Source organism: Sinocyclocheilus anshuiensis, unplaced genomic scaffold, assembly GCF_001515605.1.
Source record: "Sinocyclocheilus anshuiensis isolate Anshui unplaced genomic scaffold, SAMN03320099.WGS_v1.1 scaffold1371, whole genome shotgun sequence".
Taxonomy (NCBI): Eukaryota; Metazoa; Chordata; class Actinopteri; order Cypriniformes; family Cyprinidae; genus Sinocyclocheilus; species Sinocyclocheilus anshuiensis.
The window spans coordinates 46,444-66,869 of NW_015539833.1; the positions used below are offsets into that span (position 1 = coordinate 46,444).

At 37.9% G+C, this 20,426-nt stretch overlaps 1 protein-coding gene across 1 annotated transcript; it reads left to right on the plus strand.

Annotated features, from left to right (window-relative positions):
- Nucleotides 1-18,737: 18,737 nt before the first annotated feature.
- On the plus strand, nt 18,738-20,334 carry LOC107684248 (transcription factor jun-B-like). The gene has a single exon (XM_016480464.1). It carries the CDS (start codon nt 18,968-18,970, stop codon nt 19,949-19,951), a length of 984 nt encoding a protein of 327 aa, XP_016335950.1. The 5' UTR covers nt 18,738-18,967; the 3' UTR covers nt 19,952-20,334.
- Nucleotides 20,335-20,426: the final 92 nt, after the last annotated feature.

The following is a 20,426-nucleotide window of genomic DNA, read 5'->3' on the forward strand; positions in this document are numbered from 1 at the left end:
CCCCCCCCGCCCACGTCCTCACCTGGGGGGGATTAAGGGAATTTGGGGAGGTTTGTGGTCTGGGACTTCCAGGCATGAACATTTATGTAGACCAGAGCGCTGCAGCTCTCCCCCTACACTTCACTGGTAGATAAGCTTGGTTAGCCATGCAGCTGGTTGCTTTTTTAACACTGTTCTAAAATCAGTTTAACCAGCCCATGTCGCTTTTATTTTGCTACAACCGAAAGAACACAACACTCCAGTCAGTTCTGTAATGAAGCCCATGATTCGTGATCAGGGTGAGGTCATCGCATGTGTCTGATTCCACTTTTACTGTTAAACATGAAGACTCATAAAGTTCTGTTTCCAGTGGCAATAATGCAAAACAAACAATCCCAAGGGAAACGTTTACAGCACGCAGCCCCTCGCTCACATCTTGTGGTTGAAAACTGTGATTATTTTTTTTTTCTTTGGGGAAAAGTTGCGAGGTTAGGAATAATGGAAAAATGCACATTACACGGGGGTGGATAAAAGGCAGGAAAACACAGAAAACGGAATACTCCATTTATAAACCCATAAAAGTGAGGAGTTGGTGATTAATTTTACATAGATTGACTGTTGACTAATGGCGAAAAAGTGTGGTCCACGCAGCAGCTTATTCCAGTCAAGAACAGCATGTAAAGTGACAAACCACAGTTCGTTTTGTTTAAAAGTGTTGTTTAGGGGCTAAAATAAAGTAAAGTAAAGTAAAGTAAAGTAAAGTAAAGTAAAGTTAAGTAAAATACAAATTGTATACCTCAAGTGCAATAATATAAAAGCATCTGTCAAATAATAATAAAATAAAACCAAAAAAATAATAAAATAAAATATGAAATAAAAGTATACCTTGCAATAAGAGTGTCTGCCAAATGCAAAAAATAAAGTAAAATAACAAAATAAAATAAAAAATAAAATAAAAATTGTATACCTCAAGTGCAGTAATATAAAATCATCTCCCAAATAAAGTAAAGTAAAATAAAATAAAATAAAATACAAATTGTATACTTCAAGTGCAATAATATAAAAGCATCTGTCAAATGATAATAAAATAAAACCAAAAAAATAATAAAATAAAATATTAAATAAAAGTATACCTTGCAATAAGAGTGTTTGCCAAATGCATAAAATAAAGTAAAATAACAAAATAAAATAAAAATTGTATACCTCAAGTGCAATAATATAAAATCATCTCCCAAATGCACAAAAAACTAAAATAAAGACCTACAGATTCACAAAGTACCTCAAACTAAACCTGCCAAGACCTGACAAACTTTGACAGTTAAATAAAATAATTAGTTCTCCTTCATTAGTTCAAGGCAAGCATCATTTTCTGATTCATATTCATATTCTGAAAAGGAAGTTTAAAAGCTTCACAGCTATTGCAGTATATATGTGTGTTTGGCTTAATCAGCCTATGGCACTTTGTTTCCAGACAGGCTGATGCATCTACTGAAATGAATTCATGGACTAAAAAAGAATAAAAATGGTTTATCCCATAAATCAAATGGAGCACGTGAAGGAAGAAGGAGCTGGAGCGCGGCATCACGTTGCCAAGGCTCTACAGCTGGTGCTCGGGAGCAAGTGCGTCAGAGAGCCTATTCTCAGACATGCTGTTCCACACACTTCTGATCTGCCAGGAGTTAGTGTGGGGATTGTTTGTGATGGCAGAGAATCTTGAGCCCATTCATAATATTTCTGATATTTCCTTCTTAATTTAATTTTTTTTCCTTTTATTAAATCACAATCCCTAAGATCATGTTCACAGGCCTTCTACCCGTAACCACAGCAACATGAAGACACAGGCAGTGTTCGAATTAGAAAGCTAGTATACTGTTTACTGAACACTGCACAGAATACTGTATACTAACTGCAATTTCCCTTTGAAGAAGTCAGCAGGAAATGAAAAGTCACCCCATGAATTTTCTAAACGCATATATAGATCTTATTGTGAATAATGCATTCAAAAATATTTTGACCTCAATTTTTCATCAAAAAGTCAACTGGACCTTCTGGTGACAATGACAAACTTCTCTCAGATGACGTATGGAGGACTCGTTCGACCTCGCAAGCTCATGTTCATTTGCATCCACTTTTTGAGTGCTACACCCTCATCTGAACATCCAATCAACAACTGGCCTTTAGAACCAAGCCCCGCCCTACATTTTGTTCTTTTTCAATACTCTGTTTCCCTCAGATCTACATCATAATACGGAAGAAAAGATCTGTCACTACTTAAGTATGTGTGCGTATTTGCATCGCTTTGACCGTTCTCTGTAGAGCGCCACGATTGGTCGATTATGTACAATGCCTGTGTGTTATTGGTCAAACTACTTTTCGATCATTACCTTCAGCAAGTACGAAAACAGGAAAACAAAGCCAAAACCTGGATATTTTATGCAATATAGAAATCCTGGCCAGGACGTGTCCAGGAAAATATAGGGCACGTATGGTCACCCTATATTCAACAGAAATAGTAGCTAGTATGCTAGTGTGCTTAGTACAGTTTGGTCAGTTAGTTATTCCTTCCCTTTTCTCGGACACAAATTTCAAGAGCCTCTTTTGATTCGGGAAGTGTTTCTGAGGAATGCAAAAGGCATTAGGCATTCTCTCTCTCCCTTCTGGCCTTCACCACAATGAAAAAGGAAGTGAAACACAGTAGCCTGTACACAAAGGAAACAGTTAGAAGCATTTCTGCACAGTCCACAGAGCATTTCTCTTCCACAGATGACACAAAAAACAATATCAGGCTTGAAATGCAGTACGTTGAGACTGGAATCCATGCAGGCAGAGATGAGTGAGTTTCATTAAAGCACTCACCAAAAGATAATAGTAAATGGAGACTTGTTTTGAGGTTAAAGTACCTGTGCTCCTGTTGAACCTATATACTAACAAGGCACATAAAGAGCACGCTTCTTCGAATTAATTGAGTTGAGCACCTCAAAGTGGGACAACAAGTAGCAGGAAGTATATGAGATAGAAGCAAATTCATCATGATAAAAGAAGACAAGTGGAACCACTTCTTTCCAGGATGTTTGATTGTTCCAAATTATATGAGGCTAAGAAGAATTCCAGCTAAAAGCTCATTGTTTTAATCAACAATTGCTTTGTTTCTTCCCTTTTCTTCTTCTAACGCAAACTATAAAAAGTAGTATATGGCTAGAATATGGTAGAGCACAAAACCACCTCTGGTTCCCCTACGAGTGCAAACAATGTAAATCTGTGAAGAATATGTCGACATAAGCGCTGGAGAAGGAAGCTGTCTGATTCATGGATTGCTTCACTCATCTCTCATCCTCTATTGACGTCAATAACCACAATAAAAAAAAATAAATCACCTTTTGAAACACTGAGCCAAAAGTGCAAAGTTCACACATCTGCTGGGTAAATAATAGGAACTTGGAATCTGTGGTCTTTTCAGAGAATATATTGCAGAAAACATGTTGAGATCATTGTTTCCATGACTGATGATCTGCAAGAAAGAAAACATATGTATTCATATACCTGTACACCTTTGAAGAAGGTTAATAGTAAGACAGATGTGCGTCAACATCCTTACAAATACTGCATGAGAAAAACGGAAAAGACAAAGATTTCTCTCAAATGTCAACGTCAGTCTGCACGTCACTTTCATTATCTGATTAATGATACATTTTCTTTTGATCTACTGTCAGTGTCGACACACACCTAGAAGCCACACTAATTAATTAAACATTAAATGAGGAAATCAAATCAAAGAAAATGTAAGACTCTTGTCAGTTATAGCTTTTATAAAAATAGCAGTAACAATAATATGATATTTAATACGATAAAATATTTTATGACCATATAAATCATCTTAAATGATAAATGATTATCAACAAATAAACTAAATATATAATAAATAAAGAGAAATAAACAGATTATTCAGGATATATTAATAATAGCTCAACTGTAGGCTGATCTAAATTTAAAAATTTTTTTTTAATTAAATTAAAGAAATAATGAACAAATCAAATGAGATAAAAATATCACAAAAAATTACAACGTAAAATACCTCAAGCAAAACCCAGATAATATTTAAAGATTTGATGCCACTGACCTTGCAAACTTTGATAGTTTAAATAATTAGTTCCTCATAAAGAACTCTTCAAATCTTTAAAAATCTTTAGCACGTAAATATAAAATGATCAAAAGTCTGCGCGTTTTGCAGCAAACAATCTGAGATTCTAACATTGCTTCTAATAACACAACTAATAGTATTTAAGTCATGCACTTGAACTGGCAGTTCAGTATATGTGAATTTTTGGACTATTGCTTCACTGGCGAGGGCCACAGATCTTGCTCATCTCTCGTTGCCATGGCGACGATGACCGCTGAACAGAGGCGGACTGATTATAATTGGGCAATTACACTGGTGCTCATTACAGCATGTTAAGGCTAGCCCCTCTGATGCAGATTAACGAGACAGATGTTTGGCCGATTTAATAAGCACAGGAATAGAGGGCGAATTCCATTGAAAGTGAGCATTGCTCACATTGTATCCCACTCTCTCTGAACAACAGAGCACTTCAGTGAGGACTCTAAAGGGTGCACATGTCTCACATGTGCATTTTGGTCCATCCTACATGAAGCTCTCATGTCACTGATACTTCACTTTGAATTGGAATGTTACATCAGTGACATTGAAGCAAAATGTTTAAAGCTGTTGTGACAAATATTAACTCAAACCAACATGAAATCAAAATTGAATCCGTTTAGTTTTATAATTGGCCTTACTGTGAGCATTTTATGTGTTAAAGTATGTGTTATTCTAATTATATGTTGTCTTCATAATATTCCCTTAAGATGTAAAAGCCTGCACACTCTTCACACTTTGGCTGTTGTCACAAATCCATCTTACTTTCAATCTTCTCCCACTACAATCTGGCTACTTTTTAATTCAATCAATCACCAATGGATATTTTTTTTCTCCTAGCAGTTTTTTTGGTTTTTGAAGAAAAATGTTTTTTTTTTTTTGTTGTTACTTGAAGTAAATCTGAAATACAATAAAATATAACTATTACATGAAAAACTTGTTTTTGCCTCTGCAACAAACTGAAAAAAGTTGAACTACTAAAATTACTAAAACAAAAATAAAAATAAAATAAAGCTACATAGAAATAATTTTAATACAAAATGACCAAAACATATCAGAATTACTAAAACTAATTAAAATAGAGAATATATATATATATATATATATATATATATATATACATACACTCAAAATTGGCTACAAAAAAAAGTCCTGTTTGAAAACAACTACTTTTGCAATTCCAGTGATGCAGAAATGACACATTTCACCCCTAAACCTGTCATTTTGGGGACTTCTTGACTAGAAGATGCACTCTGATAAAGAGGCTATGCTGATGGATTTGAGAAACTAAAGAGATCACACTCTCAAAAACACGTACAAAACCAATGTGACATTTTCTCACCTTTAGCCTAAACCTGGCAACTAACAGCACCACAACAACAACAATTCCTGTATATAGAAGCACACGCATTGGTCTGCTTTCTTATTCTTACTGTAAAAGCAGACTGTTTCCTTATAAGGTGAATGAACTGACTGTACAATGTGTACAGGGAGAGTGATACAAAAAGAGCTGTTTAACCGTTTGAGTGCCGGACAGTTTTGAGTGTCCTGTGGTCTGATTGACTAAAAGCTCTCAGCACTTTCCTCTCTCTCTTTCACTCTGAGAACTGCCACCTCTCTCACGAGACCACCACACACACGCCCTGATGAGCCACACCTGCTTCTGCAGCTCCTCATCCAAATATGCAAGACAGATTGACATATTTAGTCATCATTTGTCGTGTGACAAGGGACATTCAAGCATAACCAAACAGTTTAGCTGGCTTATACATAATACTCTCAGGGATGAGTTAGAAAACACAATTAACCACAAACTCTATAATATAAAAAATATTTTGAATGTCCCAGAAGTTTCTATGAGACAGCAATGAGATTAAATTAAAACTTTTGCTTAAAACTCTTACTTTCGTTTTCAAAAATACCTCCTGAGAAACTTATTTTCAATAATATCTCCAACCATTCTTAGAAACAGCGAGAAGAATGACAACGTTCAGTAAACGGTAAAACTGTTTGCACTACAAACCAGTGTGTTCATAAGATAATACATTAAAATAATATGGTAAGGAACACCAATTTGCAATATCAAGCAGCAAAACGAGCTGTTTTGTACAGCTAAACATAGCTGGATGACATTCCGGATGACACCGGAAGCCAGTTCCATAAAAATGACAAATTCTTGACAAACTGGCTTCTTAACTTTAACCAAAAGAATACGGGACCATACTTTTAGGACCAGACATTCTGAAGTTTGGCCCATTTTAGCTTTTTTACCCTGCAAAAATGGAAATTTTTATCAATATTTACCCTCATGTTGTTCTAACGACATCTCTAATATTTCTAATATTTTACTGCCCCAATGTTTCTTTTTGTCCATAAAGTACACTGTAGTCGAATTTTGTAAAAGATTGTGGGAAAATATATGGTCACTACTGTAATTCTTCCATACTGTAAATCCATTTACAGTAGTGAACTTGCATGCGAAAAACTGACCAATGGCCAGGAAGATTTCTTTTAAAGTCTTTTTTTTTTTACTGTGTGGTAGAAGTGGCGGCTAAAGGACAAAAGAGAAATTATGTACCTGTAACTCAACAAAAAGGTTAGTATGCTATTTTTTGTTTTATGCAAAAATGAGATATTTTAGATGTTGTCACTTGTTAATAGCCAACTTGTGTCATTTTTCATGTGGGGAGTGTTTTGGAGACTTTTTTTCTGACTGTCAGTTAGCCAAAGTAAACTAGTTAAAGCCATTATTTCAGCAATATAGCACTTTGCTGTGCTGTTTGATCTACAGGAATGCATTATAAAGAATAGAGCTTTAATGATTTGTGATGGATTATCTACTAATTATGTACTTTCCTTGTAGGTGCATTCAGAGAGTATGTAGTGTTTTTTTTATTCATCTCAAAGTGTATACAGCACAAAGTTTGACAGTTGGGACAAATTCTGTAAACACTGGTTTGAATTTTTTTTCTTATGCTTGCAGGTACATTCCGAGAATCAACCCTGTTGGCACCAAATGCCATTCAAAGTCACAGATCAGATGGACATTTAAGAGGGTGCAAAGAAAAAGCATAAGCCCCTCATGGTGTTTCTCATCAGAGAGCTTGTCAACTTTGACTGGCAAAATTACTGAAATTTAACACAACAACACAAACAAATTGTTACTGTATTTTATTTTGCCATGCTACAGACACAAAGTCCCCAGGGGACTGTGGCGATGCCCTTTTTCAGCTAGTGCATGCTAGAGGTCAAGATTTGTCATTTGTGTTTTTAAAAAGAAAATGTTCAGCAATTAGAAAGAATTGTATCAGGACAAATGCTCATGAGTTATTGTGATTTTTATGGAGTTGGGTGGTAAAAAAAATGAAAATACAGTAATAATACTGTAAACGTTTTACGGTCCCACTTTATATTAAGTGGCCCTAATACCTGTGTACTTACATAGTAACTAGATGTGTACATAGTATGTAACCACAGTGTAAGTACACATTGGTACATAGTATCTACAGCTGTAATGTTTCTGTAACTTCACACATGTAACAACCCACCGAATGGTATGTGTAAATACAAATGTGTAACAGGACATTGGTAACAACAACACTTTAAAAAAATAATTAATTATTATTAAAATTAACACTTTTTGGTTATGAAAGTACAAATGTGTAACAGGACTAACAGCACTTTTTGGTAAAGTAAGTGTTACACTTTATATTAAGTAAACAATTCCTATGGATTTACCATGTAATTACTCTGATGTTACACAGCAGCGGCCAGTAAGTTAGGCTTTACATATAAATTGTGGTTGGTGTCCAGAATGTTACACTTTATATTAAGTGCACAGTTCCTGAGGAGTTACCATGTAAGTACACCGGTATTACAGTGGTGCACCAACTTGAGATCCAACTCCTCCCACTTTACATATCCCTAAACCTACCCATCTCCACCCCCTGGATCAAATTGTTCAGATTACTCTTATACATATTGTTGTTACAAAATGTAGTTATATATGTCCTGTTACACATTTGTACTTACACAAACCATTCGGAAGATTGTTACATGTGTGTAGTTACAGAAATATTACAGCTCTAGATACTATGTACCAATGTGTACTTACACTGTGGTTACATACTCCGTACACATCTAGTTACTATGTAAGTACACAGGTATTAGGGCCACTTAATATAAAGTGGGACCTGTTTTACAGTAACTTGCTGGCATCCAGCTGTCGGTAAATTACTGTAAAATTTACAGCAATCTCTTTACAATGTAAAAGTCAATAGGGTCCAAATTGTTTGGAACGTGATTACTTTTATAGGCAAAAACAGTCAAATATACTATCCTTTTGAATGAAATACACACTTAAGGGACAGCTATCTCTTTCAAAAGCAACAGTTGTTCCTCTGGGAGATTTAATCAAATGCTGAGATACAGCACTACACATTTGTTCAACTTGCAATGTGCCTTCGTAACCTGACGTAAACTCTGTCGAGGTAAAGTATTTGATGCTCACTCGAGCAGCAGATGTTCTTGCACACATTAGCGTGCATGTCATGACTAAAATCTAGTACCGAGAGGGATGCTGAGAAATCAAAATAATTCAATGGCAGAAAAGCGCAACAGTCTTGATGCTCACACCCTGATGTTTATCAAGACGTCTGACAGCTTAAGACATCAGCCGTGGAAGAGCAGCAGTTCACACAACGGCGCTTTCAGTTTCTCGACAAAACCCACACACGCATGCATTAACATAACCACAGGTGACACTGCGTTTTTCTTGTTGTTCACACTCACAAACAGACGGAGAGTACAGAGTGTATGCGTGAATATCAGGAAATTCACAGGGTGAGTAAAATAGACTGATCTGATTACATGGTAGTCTGTGAGTACGTGCAAGAGTGAAACTCACAAAACCAGTCAAGAAAGTGTTAAGGTTAACCAGAAAATAAAACACCAAATAAAAGGAATAAAACATATATATATATATATGAAAAAAGTAATTCTGTTTTTAATTAAATTAAATGCATTGTCAAATAAGCACATCCCAAATTTGCATTACCATAATGCAAAAAAATCTTAAATCTCATTAAATTAACATTAAATAAAGCAGTGCTATATTTTTTAAGTTGTAAAGTATTTATGCATCACTTTAGTATTTGTTGTAATGCCTCAAATTATGCTGACTAAAATAAATAAACATAGAACAAAAAAAAATGGCTTAATTTTATATGCAGTTTATTTTAAACACAACCCGGCTACGTTTTGACCAGATTTTCGCAAGAATCACCCACGTGTAGGACAGGTTATGGGAAGATGCATTGCTGGGAAACATGTACGAACAGGCGACGACTGCTTTATTAGCAGATGCACAGCACAGTAATTCTGACACTCAATGATGAGTAACACATGAGATCAGTACTGACTACTGATCACCTAAATGCTACTGATATCACATTGGCTTCTCAGTGAAATCATTCTCTGGAAAAAGTGAATATTTACTGTAGTTTTGTACGCATGTTATTTTTGCATGTTTTGATAAGTCATTGTGGGGAAATAAGATGTGTTCAGATTCAAGGAACTAAAGCGTATATGGGTAACATATATTAGAGTATGTTTGCATTCACGTAGACATAGACACAGTACCATGAATTTTGTTGGAGATTTATTGGAGAATGGAGCTGAAAATCAAAAATCCCTTTGGTCACTTTTGGAAGAATTGGTCTGAGGATCATCTGTGCCAATTTTTGTGAAGATGGAATGAAATGTTTCTCCTAGAAGTAGAGAAAACAAACTTGGCAGTATGGTGAATCTTGACAAATTTGGCATGGTTTAACCTAGCACAACCAAAGGAATATGGGACCTTCATTTTAGGCCCAGACATTCTGAAGTATTGCCCGTTTTTGTGATTATTGTCATCTGTGCCAATTTTGATGAAGATTGGACAAAATTTCAAGGACAATTAGCAGAAAAATTGTTTTTGTTAAGACTCACAATGGGAGATATTAAACCACCTCTGCATGACCAAAGAATCGGATGATGAAACAATTATACAAAATAATAAAAATACCACTATTTCACCAATTGTCTGTTGTGAACTGTGCATGTGCATGTGCATGTGAAATGTGCATAGTACACCATTTCCCTATTTTGCATTATTTTTTGCATGTCACTGTGTTATTAGGTCATGTGGATCACATTTATTCTCCAACATCTAATTTCTGAATGCTCTGTCTTCCATTCCATTATATATATATATATATAGCCTATGTATGTGTGTGCGTGTATCCTTTTTCACATGCATCACCTAAATGCAAAGCGTGCAGGCTGGCCAACCACACTTCCTCCAACATCTCTCTCTCTATATATACATCAAACTCTCGCACATACACAATCACACTTCTTTGAAATCCATCTGCAGGGAAGTGAGTTAACACTAGTTTCTGGAAATGGCTTTCACTGTTTTATAATATGGACTGATGAGTCTGCAGGGCCAGAAATCCATACAACACAATCAAACGGGTCATCTGAGCATCTCACTTACAGAACACAAAGAAGATAAGTGATAAAACGAGATGTGTCAGAGGGCACTGTTTCGGCACAGCTATCTTTTTCGGCAATCATTGTCTTGAATGTATATCAGGAAAGAAGAAAAACCGACTGTATTTACTTATTCAATACCAGTTCCTGCTAAAAAATTTGCATATTTTGACATTACCCAGCCTAAGTTGGTTAGCTGGTCTTAGCTGGTTTCAGAAAAGGAAAAGAACCCTAAAACCAGCTGATAGTTAGGCTGGGAGACCAATTAAGACCAGTAAACCAGCTCAGGCAAGCAATTCCCATTCTACAATTTCTTTGCATGTCATTTTGATTAATAATGCAATATAAAACCTTTGCATCTTAATACATTAAACGGTTTATTAAAGGTGTGTTCTTGTGTTTGTAGTCAGGGCTGTGCTGGAACATACACGTGCTTCTGTGCTTCTGTGCTTCTGCTAATTTTTCAAAAGAGGAAGCAGTCCAGAGCTATGAACAAAAAAAGCCAGACTAATGGCTAATTGGGGTGGTCGAAGAGCATGTTTCTGTTTTTCTTTTCCTTTTTTTCCTCTTTTGTTTCCTTTCTCTTTGTGTGGGTGTAGGATTAGTGAAAAACTGTAGTTGCAATGCTGTATGATGCAACACTGTGGCCCTAAATAAAGACCAATGTGCTTCTGTCTATGCTAACTATGTGCATGGGGATGGAAAGAATATAAAACATTCCTACAGAAGTGTGCATGCAGTCATATGCATGTCCGTACTACAATTTACAGTTACCAACAGCATTTAAGTGAAACTTCACTAACAGCGCACCACCACAGAGGGAAATCACCAACACCTCAGAGAGCTGAATATATTTCAAGACACTTTACTTTGCATTTTCAGTTGCAATGGCTGCCACTCAGAAAATCCTCTTTACACCAACACTAAGGTGTTCGCATAACATCTAGCAGCAATGCTGTCTGAAAATATTCAAAGCCTTTTAAAAGTGTCTGAGGTCATTTTATTGCACCTAACACACCTTTATACGCAACTGAAACAAAAGTCATGCCATTACGAAGGGGAAGACCTATGTTAAGATTTCAACATTTGGTGTGAGCCAACCCTGGGGGTGTCACAGAAAGAGAAAATTAAGGGAACCCAAACAGTGACTGTGCTTTCAATAGTATGAATAGTCTCTCACGTGTGTGTGATGCGATTTGCTTGGGTGTGTGTGGGATGTTACACACACAAAAAAAAAAAAACACTCACTGATACACTCTGATCTCACATCATCAGAAAATGACAAAATGACATCACTTTTCATGACCTGTTGGTGACCTGCTGTTGTCATTCCTGAGCACCTGGTCAAACAATGCTTGACCTTTGACCTTTCAATAAGAGAAAATGTGATTATTAAATTCCAAAAATGGTGGAAATCAATCAAATTAGTAAATACAGGCAGAAATTATTTAAAGGAACAGATATATAAACAGAACCTTTATCAAACTGGGTGGAGCAAAGACAGCATTTCGTGATCATTGTTTTTTGGCACAGCTCCTTATAATTCCCAGAATCTATGCCAATAAATAGTGCAACACAGTCTGGAATTCACTCCTAAAAAGTTCTGGCACGTTATAGCAATTCAGATTATTTACCACAGACATATTTTTCTTTAAGGTTCAAAATAATTCATAGAAGATGAATGTGTGATTATATGTGATTGCCTTCAAAAGATTACCTAAAAACCACAAGAACCAAAACTTATTCAGTCAAAATGCTTTCAGTTTGCAAATATACCAACATGCAGTAGATACCATGCCTGCAGACATCTTTATATGCTAAATACGTAAGCTAAAAATGTCTCTGTGCCAGAATGCTCGCCGTTAGAACTCAAAAGTTGTCACTTTTATTTATATATTTCTTTTGACTTGTTTATTTTTGGTAATACCCTTTTTGGAAAGTAGAAAAGCTTTTGGACTTGAGGTACTCACCATAATTTCCCTCCAAAACCACATGACGTTTTCATCGGATAAAATCAGTGATGATGAGACAGTGGTGAACTTTTCAAGCCCTAAAAAACACACAAATGTAGTCCATTGGATTCCTGTGCAATACTCCAAGTCTTCGAAATTTATTCGACTGCTTTGAGTGAAAACTAGACGGAAGTTTAAGTCGTATTCACTCAAAATCTGTCAAAGCTTGTGCACACACCAGATCACATGAGCGCGCTCGACGCCATTTAAACGAAGAAATTGCAGGCAAACATCAACGGGGTATATTTGAATGCTTGAAACTAAACTATACTTTTCTTAAACCTATATACACCTATATATTCAAGTGGGATATTTCACATTGTGGCAGTAAAAGAAGAGAAAAAAAAATCTTGCATAGTATCATCTCTGTTGTAAAAACTGGGTAACATTTCACCCTATTTATCTGGCGTCTGGCTTGTCATCAAGTGGCTTCACTCGTGCTCTCTAAATATTTCCCCTCCTCATTGTCGTCCATATGCACCCTGTCTGTCTGCACGTGCCCTCGAGTGCCAGGGCAGCGCGGCACGGCCTTTTCCTGCCAATCTCATTCATCCCGATGACATCTGTGTGCCTTCTGCTAAAGGTCTCCGACTGCTACGAGGCTCCTCTGCGAATCACCTGCAGCTATGTGGCTGTTCCCGCGCAGTCACAGAGTGCCGATTAGCAGAGCATTCATTAGTGCGATTAGCCTCGGACACAACAGACCCCTGACGCACAGTAGGATAATGAGGGCCTGGGTGGTGAAAAGGGGGGATGCTTGAGTTTTAAATGCTAATAGCCATCTGTTAGCACTAACAGTCTAGCTAACTCAAAAGTTTCTTTATATGATGCTGTTCTTCAATTCATACAAGCAAGACTTTTACATTGTTCTCCTTGCCCGTGGGGACAGAAAGAGTCACTCTTACCTGACTCATGACTCCTACAGGCCTCTCACGGCTCAGTGCTGATCCTAACACTAACCTTGCCCAAGAAGACAAAGAGATGGTATCCGCTGGCTTGTTAAGTGCTCGACTGTAGTTTACAGAGGACAGTCCTGGTTTTTGATGACCTTTCATACTAACTATCCATGTTAAATTGAAGTAATACTGTTTGAATGCACTATATAGCAGGGCCTGTACAGGGGGCAGGATTGTTTTCCACACAATTTTAAACATTCCAGAAAGTTACAACGCAGCAATTCCCCCACACACATCTTAGCTATATCATGTGGGTGAAAGTACACCCCAATACGAGTAAAAAAACGAATAAACTAAACAATTGCATTTTCAACAATTACACTTGCACATACACAAAGCACATATTTTGTGCTCACAATGAGCCTAAAATGCAAAAATAATAAGCTTAATTAGAGTTAGCAAAGATCCAATTACAAAAGTACAAACAGAAAATAACACTGAAAATTCTAACAATTGTTTTATATGTACAGTATATTGTAAAAATAATAAATACAGGTTTATTTATAATATATTCTCATGTTTATTTTTGTAAAGTCAAAATTTTGTTGCAATACAATACTGTTTGCAATGGTTACTCTTTTTTTTACACTGTGATTTTGGTGATTTGTATTGAAGTTAATTAGAGACAGAGTTTGATTCACAAATATCATAGTTATTAATTAATAATAGTATATGGAACTCACAACGATTTAAAAAACAAAACATACAAACATTTATTATCCTGTTTTTTTAATTAATAGAAAATAACAAGTAAGATTCCAATTATGTTTTGGACTTTTTTGAACTATAGGAAATGTCCCTAGTTTCCTTACTCAACTATGACTAGATGCCTTAGAAGTATGTATTAAGTGTGTAACTGCATGAGCCATTTTGTGAGTGCTTTCATTTTCATTACGCCATACAACAACATTTCACATTCATGTCTACCAAACTCCGAAAGGACAAAAACGAAGGCCCCATTAAAGTAGTCTGTGCAACAGACACATATTTCAAGTCTTCTGTAGTTATACATTTACGCACATGGCAGATGCTTTTATTCAAAGAAACTTAAAGGCACTGAATATCTACATTGTATCAGTTCATGCATTCCCTGGGAATGAAACACAAGACCACTGTTAGTGCCATGCTCTACTGTACAGAACCTTTATATGACTTAGAATATAGTGCATGAGTCTCTACTTTTAATTATGTTTTTTGGAGCTTGACATCCGTGGTTGCTCAGAAGAGCTCAGAAGTGACCTTTCACGACCCACAAATGCTAGAAAATTAGGGGAATCGCCACAAGCATAACATGCATTTTCTATTCGACTTCAAGGTACCTGTGAAAAGCAGATGTTTTCGAAACAGAGAGTTGAAGCATCTGCTACAGACTCCTAGAATGAGTGTTTGGAAATCTTGCTGCCTGCCTTTTATCTCGGGAATATTCCGTCCGCTCTGGCAGTGATGTGCTAATAGTTGGTGAACAAATTTAAGTGTTCCCTCTCTCGGGTGAGCCACAGGCTGCATGTTCACCAGCTTGACTGATATGACCACAGGCGCACTGTTGCCGCCCTCATTTCATCAGCTTTTCTCTTTCACCCCAAACCGTACCTTCTCCACTGCCATGAACTACATGTCTGTCAACCCAGATTATCCTTTCAATCAGGAAAAAATTACACTTAAGATGAAATTGTTTACATGAAGCCTGAATGAATATGTGTGCATGAACCTCCAGTAAGCGTGATGAAAATAAATGAGAAATATCTCTGTTTTTTAAAGGGGAAGTACTGTTCTACAGCCGGTTTCCAACTTCTCATGTGGGTCTGCCTTCAAAGAAAACGGAACTCTTCTGTGTAATTCACTTTGATATGGACTTGGGTGTGATGAAACTGACAGACGTCTGACGTCAGGCGAGTGGGATCAACTGATATCGAAAGCTGTTTGATGGGAAAACAAACCGAGGAATGCGAATAAACATCAATGAATAAGGCCCACGACCACCGTCCTGTGGCTAAAAGGTCAATGAGGTGATACAATGGCCCATCTACACATATTTGAAAAAATAAAAACAATAGTAAAGCAAATATCATAAAATCTATAAAAGACTGATATGTGATACAGTAAATTCTTAAAAAGAATGATATCTAGAATAGGAATTGAACTTATGTGGTGGTGGAATGAAGAGAGAGGAAGCCAGCTTCCTGTGTAACCATTTTGATTTAAAGATATCAAAGAAGTGAGACGGAAGCCACTGTTCTCTGTGCTACCACATGGTTACGGTTGGATGTGTATCTTCTTCTTGTCTTTTTTTTCTCTAGCCTCACACTTTCAGTATGACTGGCTCATTCATGAACAAACATACTGGGCCTAATTTTGAAATGAAAAAAAAAACGTACTCATTATTATGCTAGACAATGGAATCAAAATATGAGTTGCTTGGCTGTATCATTTATTTTTTACATAAATTTACATTTATTATTATGATGCAAAAAAAATATGTCTAGCTACTGAAACTGGACAGTTACATTACAGTGCATGTAAAATATGCACATCCATAAATGTAAAATATGAATTTTTATCAGTATGTGCATTTCTTGAAAACTGAACTTGTGACCATGGTGTTACAGCATCATGCTCTGAAGAATGCGTGCGGCCCTAAAGTTGAAGAATGACCTCCACCCTGATCTCAGCTGATGACACAACTAAAAGTCCACGCAGATCATTGTCAGTGAATCATAGTCACTCAGAAACATTATTCAGAGGATGCGAGAAGCAGTGCTAGTGTACAGAATAATCTTATATTCTGAATAACCTTACGATTTTATATTGTCAGCATGGACAATATAAAATTGTATGATTGCAAACATTCTTTAATTGTTTGTTTGTTGTAAAGGTATAGTTAACCCAAAGTGAAAATTTTGCCATTATATACTCACCCTTTAAGTTGTTCCAAACCTGTATTCATTTCTTTCTTCTGCTGAAAATAAAACAAGATATTTTGAAGAATGTTGGTAATCAAACAGTCGTTGGTCCCCATTGACCTCCATGGTATAAAAATACTATGGAAGTCAATGGCTACCAGGAACTGCTTGGTTACCAACATTCTTCAAAATATCTTTTGTGTTTCAGCAGAGAATGAAATTCATAAAGGTTTGGAATGACATGAGGGGGAGTAAACAAAATGTTTCATTTTTGGATGAACTATCCCTTTAAATATAAATGTAATTAATGTTTATTTAGTATTTATTGCAAGAAAGTTTGCATTCAGGGTTTTATACTGTATCTAGATGTACTTCAAAGTTTGATAACAGGATTGTAAATATTGCATACCCAAGTGATAAAAATGATATATACTATACTATACTATCACAGGGGCGAAACATCTGTGATGAGTGGCTCCCAGCTGATGACCCTGTGGCTGGAGGGCCGGAGGTGCGACATGCCTTGCGGTTCTTAAAGTCCTGTGCTTCTAATTACTTACAATTTTATCACATAATATTTAGTCTGACCTCCTGATGCTGGTGATTGAAGAAGGTTAACTACCCTTTTTCGCTGACCATTCATTAGAAAAAAGCTTGTTTTCTAACATAGTTTAAGATATTTTACTCAATGCAGCAGCAGAGGAAGGTCTTGACAGGAGTGTGATATACCTGAAGATATAGGTGAAAGATTACGCACTGCTGCCGAATGACGAAACATGGGTTTGCAGCTGGCTTTAGGCCCAGTCAGTGATGATTCAGTCTTATTAGCATATTGAGGAGACAGCAGTGGCTTTCTTTTAGTGCTAAACAGGTGTTCGTATGTGGTCGTGTGAATGTCTTCCCACACCACAGGTGTGAAGCACCATTGTGTCCTGACCTATTATATGCTATAGCTTCCCTGAATGTCTGTATGGATAGTATGAGAGTATGACGAGAGAACAGGACTGTACTGAATTTTAGTTCACATTAACTTGTCACATTAAAACTGGGCTTTCAACCTCACACTCCTTCGACAGCATGTTGTGTATGTGCTGCCTTTCTATCTGTCTTCTCAAGTGTATTCCCCCTCCTCCACCTCTCCATGTGCGGAGGCGTTGCCTCTGGAATCAGGCCGACATGGGAGAGGTTTCCCGGTCGTTCATAGGGAGGAACTACTGTGTAGTCTTGCCCATATATGGGGCAGATATCAGTTGCCAAATCATGAGTCAGTTTATTCCTGATCAATAAAGAGCTATGGTTAAAGCTTATATTTTAAAGTAAGACTCTCTAAAGACATTTAATAAGTCTATCTGTGGGATCAGACTCTTAAAGCTCTATGAGAAAGGTCTACTTTTACTCATGTTTTGCTTATTATATGACTCAGTACGTCAAAGTACTCAAATGCAAATGGCCAACATGCCCTCAAAAAAAACCCTGCATTATATATTCTCTGAATTAATTTGGCATCTTTATTTTATGTTACTCGTGAAGCTTAGTATGCTTTAGAGTACAGGGCCTTAGTGGGCACCTCCTGAAGGCCCCGGGGTGATGTGGTAGCTCTGACACATTCATCTGGGTTAAAATTATCCAATCCCATCTTGCCATCCTGTATTTACTTAAATGTCCAGTTTAGATGTGCCACCTAAATTAAAGGAATATATTTAGAGCTTGACATTTAAAATCACGTCCACTTTCGTTGTGCGTAAAAGAGCTGCTTAAACATTCTGTATAAGATCTCCTAAGAAAATAATGAATATTTTAATTTTTGTATATACTACTTCAAAGCTTATACCAATGATCCCTTAACGCCGTCTCCAAATTGCTTTTCTCAAGACCACAACAGAGTTTCTGTTTACTTGGCCATGGGAAACTTTTCTTAAATGTGCCTATGTAACTCTTGCGGCCAGTTTTTGCGTCTTGTCTGTGGAAACAAAAATAGGAGCGCAGTCTCCCTTCAGCTTTGCTCTCTCGCCCCCAGCGTTGTTTTCAATCTCAGCGGTTCCTGGCAACAACGTCATCGCTCATCTGACAGCTCGAGGAGCGGAACAAACTCTCGTCCAATCAGAGGCCGCGATTCTCCCGGACACGCCCTCGGAACGCAGAGTATAAAAGGCTCCGAGGCGCTTCTTCTGAGAGTGAGTGCGCGCCGAGACAGGAGACTGCGCGTACGACAGTTTGTAAATAACTGCAACAGCGAAAAAGCACTTTTTGGACATCAGCTGTCAAGGGAAAACACCTGTCGACTTGGTACAGTAAAGTTGTTCAAACTATTTTGGAAGTTTCTTTTCTCTTTGACATCTTTTTTTGCCTCATGTAATATTACGGAGAGAACAAGATTTGCGGACAGTAAAGTGTACAGGCAACTCAAAAACCTCCAACGTAATTGCTATTCACATGTCAACAAAAATGGAGCAACCGTTTTATCATGACGACTCGTTTCTTTCTGCTTATGGTCATCCAGACGCTGCCCTGCACGACTACAAGCTCCTAAAGCAGAACATGAGCGTGGGCTTCGGCGAACCTTACCGGAACCTCAAGTCCCTCCGCTCCGAAAGCAACTTCTACACTGCGGCAACCGCAGACGTGGGCTCGCTGAAACTCGCCTCTCCGGAACTGGAGAGACTCATCATCCAGAACGGTAGCGGCGTCTTCACATCACCCACTCCGGGGCAGTATCTGTACGGCCGGGGCATCACAGAAGAGCAGGAGGGCTTCGCGGACGGCTTCGTAAAAGCGCTGGACGAGCTCCACCAAATGAACCAAATGCCCCCGCCGAACGTGTCCATCGGAGTCGGCGGCGTGTCATCCTGCTCTGCCGCGTCGTCCGTCTTCTGCGCCTCCCTGCAGCCGGAGACGCCCGTGTACACCACCCTGAACAGCAGCAATCCCAACACTAACCTAACACCTGCAGCCAACTACCCGACAGCCACCATCAGCTACCTGCCTCACCACCACCAACAGTACCATCACCACCACCACCACCAAGCAACGACGCACCCTCATCACCATTTTCAGCACTCGCTCCATCATCCGCAGCGACTTGTTGCGCTTAAAGAGGAGCCACAGACCGTGCCCGACCTGCAGAGCAGCGACGGCTCTCCTCCCATGTCCCCCATCGACATGGAGGACCAGGAGCGCATCAAAACGGAGCGCAAAAAGCACAGGAACCGGCTGGCGGCCACCAAGTGCCGGCGACGGAAGCTGGAGCGCATCTCCAGGCTGGAGGACAAAGTGAAAGTTCTCAAGTCGGATAACGCCGGACTGTCCAGCACCGCCTCCCTACTGAGGGAGCAAGTTGCCCAGCTCAAGCAGAAGGTCATGACCCATGTGAGCAGCGGGTGCCAGCTGATGCTGACGCCGAAGATCAAGTCGTTTTAAACGGCGTTTCAACTTCCTGCGATGACACGGACACTGACAAATGGGAAACACTGGAAGAGCAGATCATGTTTGTGATGTTTTGATGCAAATGATATTGCAGCACTGAGTACGAGCGTTGTATATTTCTTATGTGTTTTCTTGTAGAAAACTAGAGTGTTAATAGTTGTTTTCAAAAGCATCTTCAAGGTACTAAATGCTGAAGAATGGACAATGAAAGCACAGGGAGAAACCTTTAAGTTGGTTTTGTTTTTAAGTGCTGCCCTATGAAAACATTCCAGTAAGTTATTGATATTGTGAGTCGGGTTGATCCAGACCTGTATTTCTGCTTGTTTTGTTTATAATTTTTTTATATTTAAGTAAAAGCGTTGAAAATACTGCCACTGTTTGGGTTGTTCATTTCTAGCAAACGAATAGCTCGCTCTGTATGGCTTTAAATTGACGTTGGAGACGTGCCCACGTTGGCTTCTTTTTCCTG

Excerpts from the sequence above, each read along its gene's own strand:
- LOC107684248 (XM_016480464.1), top strand. The coding sequence starts at position 18,968 with ATGTCAACAAAAATGGAGCAACCGTTTTATCATGACGACTCGTTTCTT.